The 13,652-nt window shown below is 45.5% G+C and overlaps 1 protein-coding gene across 2 annotated transcripts in view; it reads left to right on the plus strand.

Annotated features, from left to right (window-relative positions):
• slc39a10 (solute carrier family 39 member 10) overlaps positions 1 to 13,652 on the plus strand; it is a 32,775-nt gene that overhangs the window by 8,714 nt on the left and 10,409 nt on the right. The window contains exons 2-4 of one of the 2 annotated variants that reach the window (XM_085764515.1): positions 1,667 to 1,754; positions 5,203 to 6,501; positions 6,980 to 7,160. In XM_085764515.1, the coding sequence (XP_085620641.1) occupies positions 5,224 to 6,501; positions 6,980 to 7,160 (1,459 nt within the window). In that variant the 5' untranslated portion in view covers positions 1,667 to 1,754; positions 5,203 to 5,223. Of the gene's footprint in view, positions 1 to 1,666; positions 1,755 to 2,935; positions 3,062 to 5,202; positions 6,502 to 6,979; positions 7,161 to 13,652 lie in introns of those variants that run through there. The other variant, XM_085764516.1, reaches the window with a different exon arrangement.

Below are 13,652 nucleotides of genomic sequence, written 5' to 3' on the forward strand. Positions count from 1 at the left end.
GCTGCTCAGAGCTACGCTATGGAGGCTAACGGAATTTCTTGGTTTCCCTCATTAAACTCATCAAATTCAACATCCCAAAACTCCACAGCGCTTTTGTAGACAAGTTGTGACCTGCACAACCACCACGCTATGAGATAATGACGGAACGATACGAAACGGAGCCGTTTTCGAGGTAAATACAGGGTAAATACGGAGACTGCTTGCTGAAAAACTGTCCCTGAACGCAACGCGCATCAGCGGTTTTGTATGTATTTACCTCGAAAACAGCTCCGTTTCGTATCGTTCCGTCATTATCTCATAGCGTGGTGGTTGTGCAGCTCACAACTTGTCTACAAAAGCGCTGTGGAGTTTTGGGATTTTGTATTTGATGAGTTTAATGAGGGAAACCAAGAAATTCCGTTAGCCTCCATAGCGTAGCTCTGAGCAGCCAGCTGCTGCGCTCCGCCGTACTGAAAATAGCTTACACCTACAATTAAAGGTAATGAACCTACTGCTATGACTATAGCAATTATGGCAATGGGCCAATTTGCCAAAATGTTGAACTATCCCTTTAACAAAAAAAACCTAATCGGAAATCGATTTTTCAGAGAAGAAAATCGAGATTTTATTTTTGGGCAAAATCGAACAGCCCTAGGTATTGGTTGGTCATAGTTGGAGATGCACAGCTATTACTAATAACACTATCGCTGCCTGTGTTGTCCCAGTGTGTGGACACAGTGACAGAACATGGAATGAATTCAGTCACGTTTTCCATCTACACCTGTTTTGTTCCCACTGTGATGTGTCAACCATGAGAAAGGTCCTTCATGTTCAGCAGAGTTCACACATACAGTAAGACGCCTGATTAAAAGTCTTAGCGCTGTGAATACTGTTGCAGATCAGTAAACACAGGAGTTTCCCTGCTATGTCAACACTACAGTAAACACCAACTCCCAAGCTTTACCACTTCCTCTGACCAACTATGTCGGGGAAATTCTGCTCAGTGTCCACTCGTGATTCGTGCTTTAATGTAGTCCAGCAGACTAACAAACACATTCTGTGTAAAATACCACCAGACATCTGTTGATACTCTACACTGATGTGTGTTGGCACCTTAACCTGACATTTGGTTCATCCTGCAGTGTCTCAAATCAGACTTTGTATCCCCTACTGGCCAAAATACTTGAGAACACAGACAACCCCCTCACACAAATGCAACATCCTGACACAACTTCCTCTGAATAAGCCACGCGTCATTCATTGTCCAGTCGTGTTTGGGCAGTTGGTGAGAAATCGGCAACGAGTGAGCTCACTCTCACCGTATTCGGCACTCTGTCGTCTGATTCATGTTGTCGTCCGAGTTGATTTATTCAGAAAAGCTCTTGAAGGCATCGTAGGCTGGTTGTCTCACAACAGTGCCATCAGAAGGGAGTTTGACTCTACTGAGAAGAAGAGTGAAGGCACTGAGTGTAAATACTGTAGCAGAATGTAAATGGAAGTTCAGTGTAGAGTAACATGTAGCTTACAGTCGCTGTGGCAAATTTCATGAATTTCCAAGGTGACCGTGAAGCTCTCTAACCTCTTAAAGACCGTCACAGTCAACATTGTGTCATGTAAGAATAATGTTTAACTTGCTTGAAGTGACGCATGAGTCTGAATTTAGCTTCCTTTGAATATTTTTCCACAGTGCATGTTTCAGAAGAGTTGGAGAACCCCCACCCCCCCTCATACAGTAGCACCAGGACTGGGGGCCAAACAGGAGGAGAAGTATTACGGTGAGTAGCACTTCACGTTGTAATGATAGGATTACTTCCTTCTGTTGTGCTCAGACAAACTGTGATTACATCAGGACTCAGTCTGGGGAATGTGTCGTTTCCTGCATTAATATCTTTTGATTGAAACCAACAGTTGAGCTGCAGTGCATGTTACAGTGCAGCTCGCTCATTTCTTTTCATTTATTAAAACATTAAATGGTAAATATATGCAGAAAAGAAATGAATACTTAGTGTCAATTAAAGGGATAGTTCAACATTTTGGCAAATTGGCCCATTGCCATAATCGCTATAGTCATAGCAGTAGGTTCGTTACCTTTAATTGTAGGTGTAAGCTATTTTCAGTACGGCGGAGCGCAGCAGCTGGCTGCTCAGAGCTACGCTATGGAGGCTAACGGAATTTCTTGGTTTCCCTCATTAAACTCATCAAATTCAACATCCCAAAACTCCACAGCGCTTTTGTAGACAAGTTGTGACCTGCACAACCACCACGCTATGAGATAATGACGGAACGATACGAAACGGAGCCGTTTTCGAGGTAAATACAGGATAAATACGGAGACTGCTTGCTGAAAAACTGTCCCTGAACGCAACGCGCATCAGCGGTTTTGTATGTATTTACCTCGAAAACAGCTCCGTTTCGTATCGTTCCGTCATTATCTCATAGCGTGGTGGTTGTGCAGCTCACAACTTGTCTACAAAAGCGCTGTGGAGTTTTGGGATTTTGTATTTGATGAGTTTAATGAGGGAAACCAAGAAATTCCGTTAGCCTCCATAGCGTAGCTCTGAGCAGCCAGCTGCTGCGCTCCGCCGTACTGAAAATAGCTTACACCTACAATTAAAGGTAATGAACCTACTGCTATGACTATAGCGATTATGGCAATGGGCCAATTTGCCAAAATGTTGAACTATCCCTTTAAAAAAAAGTCATGTCTGTGTACACTTGGAGTGAATTAACGCTTACTTTTCACATTGAGGTTTTTTTGTAATGCACCATTGAGTTCAATAGAGATTCCCTTGTTTCCCCTCAAAGGCCAAACACAGAAATGATTCTAATCAGGAAGAAAAACACAGCGTGCTCTGTGTGTGTGCTGAGAGGGTGTGCTCTTAAAAATAGGTCCTGTCTCAACCTATCTGCTGTGAGGTTCATAGGTCACTGCAGTCTCATGTTTATAAACACTGTGTTGTGGAAGAGCCGTGAAGTAGGCTTGTAACCACACTTAACGTCTGCAGCTTTGAGCCAGAGCGCCGTCACTCACGCCTTGACCAAACTTTAATTTCACACACCGCTCATTAAAGGGGACACAGTGGTAAGTAGCTCTGCCTCCAGTTTGTAAGGGTCATTTTAAAACAGTGCTAATTGAGCTATATGTTCTTTTTTTATTTTGGGAATTTGAAGTGTTTGTGATATTGCTGGCCCTTTAATGAGGTGTTGGAATTGCACCTCGTGGCCTATCGCCGAAAAGACTCATCATAAAAGTGAACACCTTGGATCTGTAGTGGCTCTTTTTATTGAGTCTTTAATGTAATTTTGGACAGAAATTTTAGTGAGAGGAATAAAATAAGCCCTGTCTGGATTCAGCCTTCGACAGAAAAGTGCCCACTCCGTTTAACCCGAGCCAATCCTTTTTAAAAGACGGATGTTAAACACTAACAGCTCTTGATCTTGTTATTTGGGGAGAAGGAACTCCATAGATGATAAGCTATTGATGCAGCCTTGTCAATGATCAAGGCTTTGAGGATTCAAGAAGGGATTTGTCTTCTTGTTTTTAAATTGTGTTCTTTGTGAAATATGCTAGTGGCATGGGTACGCACTACGCATGCTTTATGATTATGGATCAAAATATTTTAGTTGGACAAATTGATGGACTGGTGCTCAAGTTTATCACCAATGGGTTCTGGTCTAAAATGAGCTCATCTTGTAATATCACTGAAAAGATGTCAGGCTTATTTCTATATCCTTCCTACAGAGTTTTTTGTTTTTCTCTAGTTACATTGTTGTCTTTTGTTTTGTTTCAGTCGCTCCCAGAATGTGCAGTCTGTTGTTACCAGCTTTGACATCTGCGAGCAGGATCACCCTCGTGGTTTTTACATTTAACCCAGTATTTATGGTCTTCACATGGCACAAATCTATTCCCTCATGTTGTGTGCGCCGTAAATCCAGTCAAAAACTTTGCTAACAAGCAGACTGCCAAAAGACCTGTATGTGTGGATGTGAATGTTTGTGTGTGTGTTTATGGCCGTCTTGTGTCTGCACCGTGTGCCATCATACCATTATCCAGCAGTGTTCCTCATCTGACCTCTCTTTACTATTCCCCACCCCCACCCCCCTCACGCATCAACCACCCACAGGCTTCACAAGAGACCTTATGAGGATCATTTGACTGAAATGATATTGCTGCTTCAGGCTTTTTAGAGTGGGGGGAAAACAAGCAATTTGTTACACAATTCTCACCAGAGACTTTATTGTGCTGCAGAAGGCTCCTTGCTTCAGTTATTAGATATGTTATTCTAAGATAAAGGTAGCAGTTTCGGGGGTTTGAATGTTTTTTTAATGTGTGATGTGCAAGCTTATTATACTAATTCTTGTGTTTCTTCATAATTAATGTCTCTGTGCATCATTGAGAGAGCCTTTATTTTTAGGGCTGATATTCATCACTGATTTAATGACATCAGGACTGATTAATCTGATAGCAGTGTTTCCTAGTGTTGCCACATAGGAGTCTAAGCACAATCTGCAAATGTTCTTGTTTTATACTGATGATTTCAACTCTGCTCCAAATTATTATTTAATTCTTACTGTTTTAATTATTCTTATGACTAATAGTCAGAGTGACAGCATATACTGGAACTTTTGGCAACAATCTTCATGAGTCTTGTTTCAAAAATAGATATATTTCCGATGCAGTGCATATTGCATAACAATATCCATTTCCAATTATTTCATGTGATGTTTGCCACGCATACTTAATCACAAAGCAGCTACGATCTGCTATCGTCACAGTCCAGTCATGTTAAAGTAAGACAAGAGGGTTTGGAGCATGGAGAACATGATTGTGACAGTTAGGATGTGTTCACATTTGAGCCAGACAAAACAATTCTCACAAACTCTGTTTTCATCTATAATGAAATTGTCTGTGTGTAGCTGTCTGACATTTGATACTAAAACCAGAAAGTCTGTTTGTCTTTTAAAACATGATCACATTTCTCAGAAACCTCACACGGTGAGGTCAGTGGTTCTAATGTTGAGGAAGCATCTGTCAGAAATGTGTCATTAAAAACACAGTCTGCATGATTTTCAGTTTGCTATAGCTGTTTTTGTGTGTTTTAGTCCGACTCAGATAGCAGCACCAGTTTTTTGTCATTTATTCATCATATATTAATATTGTAGGCTACAACATTTAGTTACTCTGCATTTCATCATCACTTTGCTGTCACTCCTGTCTTCCAGGGGACCAGAAGCGAGGGGACAATGCGAGTCCACGTGCACACCAAGTTCTGTTTCCTGTGTGTGCTCACCTTCCTCTTTCATCAGTGCAACCACTGCCACGGAGATGGGCACGGCCATCAGCACGGCGGGCATCACCACGACGACCACAGCCACGCCCACAGTGACCTGCAGATCTCGGAGGCCCCGTACGTGAAAGGAGCCACCGCCCCTCCGGAGTCCAAGGGCCCCCGAGGGGACGCCCTGGAGGAGGAGCAGCGCTTCTACATCCAGCAGCTGTTCAGGCGCTACGGCCAGAAGGGCCGCATGGACTTCCAGGGCTTTCAGAGTCTGCTGCTCAGCTTGGGTCTGGGCGAGGTGAAGGTGGTGGCCGCGGATCACGAGGAGCTCGGCCACGACCACGTAGCCCACCTCGACCTGCTGGACCTGCAGGAGGGGCTTCACTCGCATTCATCCACCAGCGACGGCCACGATCACGGCCACGGCCACGGGCACGGGCACGGGCACGGGCATAAGCACGGTCACGGTCATCCGCCTCACAAAGCAGGCTCCCAACAACCACACACAGAGAGAAGTCCCACACGGTGCACGCAGAAGCCCACCGCTGCCAGTCCAGCCGCCGGTGACGACCATAAACACGACCACGATCATGACCACGATCATGACCACGATCATGATGCAGAACACGGCCACGATCACAGTGACCATAAACATTCTGACGGACATGTGCAGGACACACACGATCATGATCACGAGCACGACCATGATCATCACGCACACGACAAAGAGCACAAACACGAGCAGGTGCAGGCGCAGTCGGACCGCAAGGACCTGACCTCCCAACCTCACGCCGATCACGACCACGACGGTCACGACCACGACGGTCACGACCACGCCGGTCACGACCACAGCGATCACAATCATGACCTCAACCACGTCGATCAACCACAGATCAGCACGGCCGTCCCTCCCGTGGACCAGGACCAGGCGCCGCCGACCCACCTGGAACCGTCCCCGGTCCCTCAGGAGCGGCGGCCCTCCCCCGCCCCGACGGAAGGCCCGAGGACCAAGAAGCCCAAGAATCCGTCACGGCCCAGAGGACAGCGAGGGCGCAACAAAACCCCCTCCCCTCTCACGCCGACGTCTGACGACCACGATCACAAACACGATCAGGGTCACGGACACGGTCACGGTCACTCTCATAAAGATAAGAGAGAAGCACCGGGAGCGCCCGTCATCCCCACTCTACCTGCCCCCATCCTGCCTGTGCACCCGGGCGGAGTGTCACATCAGCATGAGGAGGTAGGACTCTGTTCACAAAAATGTTGCCTGTTGTAGAAAATGAACAATTATTTTTGTTTAGTCTGAGCTGGGCAATACAGCTTCATATAGCTACCTGATGTTTCCCATAAATACGTTACCATATGCCATGACAATGTGGTCACAGCAGCTCAGGTTAAACATTAAGGAAGGTTTGTTTGCATATGCTCCATCTTTCTTGTCACTACATTTCTTTGTCGAGTTGTTTTTAATGTTTTATGTTTGCAAGGCTGCAGCATTTTGAGAGTGTTTGTTTACACAGATAACAAATCCCTTGAAAGTGTTTTGACCCAAGAACGTTGGAGGATGTTTGCCTTAAATGACAACATTATGATATGTTGGAAATCTCTGGCTTTGTCTAAGAAGAAAAATGTAGACTTTAGTAGAAATTCTGAACCGTAACTTAAGGTGATCCTTCACACAAAATCTGTCAAACACTCATCTGTTCTTTCTTCTCCAGTGCTTGAACCTGACACAACTCCTCACCCACTACGGCCTGAACCCTGAGTCACTCATCTCCCCCGCTCAGTTCACCTACCTTTGTCCTGCCCTGCTCTACCAAATAGATAGTCGCGTCTGCATCCGCCATTACCACCAGATGGATGTGGTGGAGCAAGAAGCCTTGGAGCCCATCAGTTCCGGTAAGGGGCCATGTATCTTATCGATCCAGTCCATTTTGACTGAAAAGACTGGGATTGTAGAAAACAACAAACAATAATTTCAGAAAGTGTCTGCTAACAGCACAGGCTTAAGTACTCGAGACCTCACTCGGGCTGCAGATCTCAGGGGGGCTACAGCAGACGTAGAATTGAAAACACTCTGTGTCTGCCAAGTTGTTGTTCAAGGTAGTATTTTTGTTTTTCCATAAGATGTGGGCAGGAAAAACCAAAACATATCCTCATTATGCTTGCTCAGGGTTTGAGGTTCATCCAAAGCACAGCACTTTGACCTGAAGTCTGCACTGCATAGTTAACGTGCTGACAAAAGGAGGGGTTTGTGGTGCGCTACAAAAGTGTGTAAACATCACTCGCTGCCTGTTAATGTTTAGTAGCCTTTTTGTGATGTTTTACCCTGTGATTCTGAGAGAAAACTTTTAGCCTGTCTATCTTACATTTAAAGGGATAGTTCAACATTTTGACAAATTGGCCCATTGCCATAATCCCTATAGTTTTAGGAGCAGGTTCGTTACCTTTAATTGATAGCTTTCAGTGACGTCACTTCCCAGGGACCTGGCGGTCAAAAGCAACATTCCAAAGTGGCCCCGCAATGGACTTTCTATGGACAAACAACCGAGTAATGACTTAAATCATCTGCCAGCAGCCGAGAAAGAAAGATATAAAAAACAGCTTTGAAGTTTTGGGGACTTGTGACCCATATTCAACACCAGCTGCTGTATACCAGCTGTATAAGATGACCAGTTCCCTGCCGAAGCTCGAGTTGGGCGATGTTTACATTTACCTGGTGGAGAATCCATCATCCTCCACCGCTTGCAACCAATACAAAGCCCCATTTTGTAGTTTTTGATCTTAAAATAATGTTTCTGAACTCGTTGAAGTGGTAGAAATGTACCTGTAACTTTCCTGTGTGGGAACACCGTCCTGGTACCGCAGCTCCGCTGAGCTCCACAGTCTGAGCTCCAGCCCACTGGGCCCAGGCTCCCTGCTCCTCTCACCCACAAACCAGCCCTGTGCTGGGCTGCACGGTGACCAGCTGCCCCCCTTCCCCCCGGAGCTTTGCTACGCACCGCTACCGACGGCAACGATGACGGCGGTCCGACAGCGGCAGCGGCGGCGGCGGCGGCGATGGTAACCCGGCGGGACCGCCCGCCACCGGACACGGCAACAGCACCGCCCGCGGCGGCAGCGACACGGTAACGGGGGTCGGGACCGACCGCGGCGCGGCGAGGAGGATGACCGGTATTGTTTAGCGTATTTTCAGAGTGTTTTCCATTAGTTCGTAACTTTAACATGACAGGCTTTGTCATACTGTGCAGTGTTGTGCAGAGTGAGAGTCGTGTGGCGCTGACTGACTGTAGATTGCCTGAACAGGTTCACTCACAGAAGCATATTCGCTGCACTAACATGTGAACTGCGGCTTGATTTGTGAATTTGTGACAAATCTGCGGACGGAAGTGCAGCACAGCTGTTGTTCGGTACGGTAACCAGTTAAATCAGACACCAGTTGGGCCATAACACCGGTATTTTTGAAGCAGCAGGGAGCAGTGTGTGTTTTTCTGCCTTGTCCTAAGCCGCGGACAGCGGGGAAGTGGATTGTTTTGACCGCCAGGGGGGCGTTCCATACGGGCCGTGACGTCACATGAAAGCTATCAATTGTCGGTGCGAACTATTTTTAGAACGGCTGAGCAGAGCCGTGAGCTGCTCAGAGCTACGCTACGGAGGCTCATGGATTTTTGGTTTCCCTCATGAAACTCATCAAATACACAATCCAAGAACTCCAAAAGGCTCTCGTGGACAAATTGTGACCTGCACATTCACCACGCTATGAGATAATAACAGAACATTACAAGATGGAGTTGTTTTCTATGCAAATGCAGAGACTGCTTGCTGAAATACTGCCCCCCACGGGAACGCGCATCAGCAGTTTTGCATGAATTTACCTTGAAAACAACTCTGTTTTGTAACATTATTATCTCATAGTGTGGTGAATGTGCAGGTCACAACTTGTCCACGAGAGTGTTTTGGAGTTGTTGAATTGTGTATTTGATGAGTTTGATGAGTGGAACCAAGAAATCCCATTGGTAGCGTAGCTCTGAGCAGCTCGCAGCTCTCATACTTAGATGAGCTTTATTCGCACAATGGAAGTACTATTAGTTTTACCTGCTATCTGCTGCCATCCGCCACAGGAAACAGCCATCTTTACGAGAGGGAAACCACAGGGACATCACCAGGAACCATTGTATGTATAATGTGATGCTATCAGGGAGAGTAACCTGGAGCCTCTCTCCTGGGGAAGAGTGACAGACCTGCATAATGGGATGTTTGTTTGAACTAATCAAGTCACATTTTAGAATGACGATAATAATTGAGGCGAATGAGGAATCATAACCGTCTTCTCCTGGGTATGCCCACTATTGTTTATTCCATCCTTTCTCATTTTCAATACTTAGAGAGGCCAGTCCCTCTGTGGGTGAGGATTACTTTTTTTTTCTCATTTTCCACTCTCCAGAGCTGCAGTGAATATCATCAGAGAGTAATTTGAACACTGACATTAGCTTAAAAAGCAGGATAGTGAAAGTCAGTGCGAGTGTCTTACAGTAATTTGAGAGCACGTCTGAGACTCAGAGCCTCAATGAATAAGCTCTCCCTGACTCATCTCAAGCTTTTTGTATTTCTACACCACCGGTGCTTATTTAACTTTTATTTACAGACGAAGGAAGAATAATATGCAATGTCCCTGAATATGAGTGTTTTGGTCAGAGATGAACTCTTCAGTCTCACAGTCACACAAAACTGCAAGTGCGGCCTGGCAGAGAGGAAGAGAGAGTGTTGTTGCTGTTAGTTGTAAACTGTGATCTTTGATCTTGACAACACTTGATAAGACTTTGCCGGGTAAACAAACACATTATCTATCCCATTCACACATTCACATTCATTTTTTTCTTTTGATTCCTGCAAAGGTTTCTCACATCCCAACCTTGTTTTTTTTTCGTTGGTTGAGTGGAAACGTCGGTCCCGCTCACCTCACTGATGTGTAGACGGAGTAGGTCACTCAAGAAGAGAGTTGTTGTTTTGTTTTTATTTTGGGTGTATTCGTCTAGTGAGAAAGTTCATGTCTGAATGAATACACAGCCAATTTGCTGTGTCATGTCCTGCCGACCTCACACAGAGCATCATGTGATAGATGCTGAATAAGAATCATTCACTCACCGACCTGCAGCACTCGTGAGCTCGGCCCCTTTATGAGACAATATGAGCCCTATTGTGGCAATGAACAAGTAGTTGTATCATGTGCCGACCACTTTGAAAATGCCAAATAGCTTTTTTTTGTGTGTGTGTCCTTTTTTTATGGACCGGACTCATTTGTGTTGAAAAAGACCGTGTTAAAAAAAGAAAAGAAAAGAAAAGCCAGAAATGGGGGGAAAATGCTGTGAAGAATGAAGGTGAGTGTGAATCCACACTCACAGTGTTTGTACTGTAGGTTTATGAGAATGCAAATGATAAAATCACAGTGTTTTAAAGTTAATGAGTTACAGGTCATGAAACAAAGCTCATAAAACCATAAACACCACAATTCAAACCAGGACCAGTAATCACACCTTCTGCGCACAAAACAGAGACTGCAAATCTTTGCAGAGTTGGGGATTTATGTGTTACGGTACTCTGTGTGTGTGTGTGTGTGTGTGTGTGTGTGTGTGTGTGTGTGAGAGAGAGAGAGAGCAAGTGAGCCACCTCACACCTGGAATAAAAATGTATTGTGAACCTGTGCACTAATCAATCTGCCCGTGGAGCATCTGCTGCACTGTTACCACTACACTGTGCCGTTCCCGTGTTTGTTATTATGGACAGCGTAGACAGTGTGAGGTCATAAGACGCTCAGCTCAACCAGGATTTATATTTAATTGGAGGCAGAATCTATTTTAATGACGGGAAATGTTATGTTATTTTTTTGCACACATCACAGTTTTGCATTCGGGATTGGATGACACTGTCAAAGCAGTGGGCACTTAAGTTCAACTGGGAGATTACACAAATCCCCTGAAGGTACTCACACTTAAATCATTAATTATTAAGCGCGCATGCTCCTCTGGAGACACCTGCATCACGTGCGCCTCAGGCAGCGTGCCACCGCCGCAAACGGTCATAAAAATGGTAATGACCACGAGGAAGACAGCACGAACAAGTCAGAAGGGCAGGAATGGCTCCTCATTAGTGGAAATCTAGAGGCGCTAGTTTTTCTTTTTTTTCCCCTGCATTGGTACACCAAGACTGGACCACAGGCGTCATCACCACACGCTGTGGAGCTACCTCTCATTTACCTCGTGCCAGCATCCGTGGGGGAGCATAGAAAAAGAAATTTGCAATTGGTTTCCCTCTGGTCCCCACACCCCCTCTCTTTGTGTGCTGTGCCAATTAGGAGTGCTGAAGCAACACCCTGGGCCATTTTTTTTTCTGAGCCCTGGCTCAAAAGAGATGTGTAATTGGAGAGAAGACACAGACCAGTGGGTTCTCCTTCTCCTCTTCTTCTGTTCCCTCATCACCGCCCTCTATCTCGGGGCCTCTAACCTGTGACCAACTCCTCCTCCACACACACACACACACACACACAACCACACACACACACACACACAACCACAACTGCATAAAGGTAATGAGACAGAGAAGTAGATGAGCTGCGCGAGTGCAGAGGACCCGATGTGCCGTCGGCCTGACATACAGCTGCCTCTCAGGGTTACACGCTGTTCCGCCTGATGGCAACAAATAAGAAAGCAGTCAACTGTGGCGTCTTTACTTTTGTACGGCACATTGGAAATGGTTGTAACAGTAAAACAAGGAAGTGAGGGTTATTAAAGACATTTTCAACTATGATGAGAGAATGAATTCAGCCCGTCCACTTTGTCCGCCTTCTAACGACGGGTCCCTCGCCATAAGACCGGCAGTCGATAAACAGGCACTTTGTAGCTGTTGACGTCTACTGCTCTCTCGTATGCAGCCGAGAGCTCGCTGTAGCTTTTATGGGAAATGAGGCCACGGATCAGCTGATGATGAATAACAAGAAAGCACAAAAACAAAAAACACTGGTCATATTAATGATGCTGTCACGCTGTAGTTATCAAGCTGTCTGGTATAACATCTCTCTGAGTCAACAGAAAGACACCGCTGGTTGTCTTAATGCTGTGGGGACACTGACCCAGGGTCAGTCGAGGAGTTTGATTTTACACTCTTCACTCTGCTTCCCACACAGGACAAAATAATGCACAAAACTAGACAGATATAATGTAGAATACAGAAATACAAAACACAAGCTTGGATCAATGGCATAGATTTCACCATATGTCAAACCTAGATTTTTATTTTTATTAGTTATTTTTGCTTTTTTATACTGGCAAACTCCACGCTTGGTTTTTGCTCCTGAACGCCGCCTTCACTGCACAGTCAGCGGGATGCGAGGCCCTGACAGAGAGCCTCAAAGTACCAGATGCAGGACTCTTCCACCAGAAAAATAAATGCAACACATTTAAAATAAAAAAGAAGGCAGAGTAGAAGAGCGGAGACGTATAACAAATGCAGTTGCCTCCATACACAACATGGGGGCTCTGACTGGTTTGATGAGCATATAAATGCTGTGAATCCTGAGCTCCCAGCTCCACTGTCAACACCCCATGTGCCTCTTGATTCCTGCTCCAGTTTCAGTGGGGCACACGTGACCCTGCAGCGAGAGTCGGGGGTTTGGGGAGCAAACTTCCCAAAAGCTAAAGACAAGCAACTGTGTAATCAGGGCTTCGGCGTCAGTGTTTGCCTTTTCACTTCAAATGTCTCCCCAGCAGGAACTTAAGTCTGCTGTCTTCTGATTGCAGAGACTGCTTGTTTTTTTGTTTTGTAATGTTATTTTTTGTAATCCTGCAGCTGGGTAATGGGACAGTAACAGCTTGATTCAGCCACTCTGAAGTCTGCTCCGTCAGGCAGAAGACGTGTTTCAGATCATCTCTCCACAAGCGACACCACCTGGGGTTGATTAGACGAGGAGAGGAAGTGTGTCTGTCAGTGTGTTTTTACTCTTATCTGTAATTTCTCTCTCTTGCTAAGTGTTAGATTTTGTCCTTTGGTGCATGTTAACCAAACTCTATTATTGCTCAGTAGTTTTTATGAAGATAAGTCACACTATATTAGGTTGTCGTGTTGTAACAGAGTTCACTTCAAACCCTTTGACCCTACAAACCAGAGAAGATAAATTCGAGAGAGGGAGCGTTGAGAGCTGTATTTACGGAGCAGCAGATGAGTGTGTTGTGAAGCGCTTCTTCTCAGATGCCAAACAGAAGTCAGTTGTCTGTGAGACGCTCATTACATGCGCACAGTGTTTTAGTCGGCAGATGACCTGCAGCACAGCTGAAAGTCAGCAGCAAAGGACCCATCATCACTTTAGTAAACACACCGGCAGCTCCGCTCTTACACTCA

The sequence above is a fragment of the Trachurus japonicus genome, chromosome 21 (genome assembly GCF_045865225.1).
Source record: "Trachurus japonicus isolate A0001 chromosome 21, Traja_1.0".
NCBI classification, from domain to species: domain Eukaryota; kingdom Metazoa; phylum Chordata; class Actinopteri; order Carangiformes; family Carangidae; genus Trachurus; species Trachurus japonicus.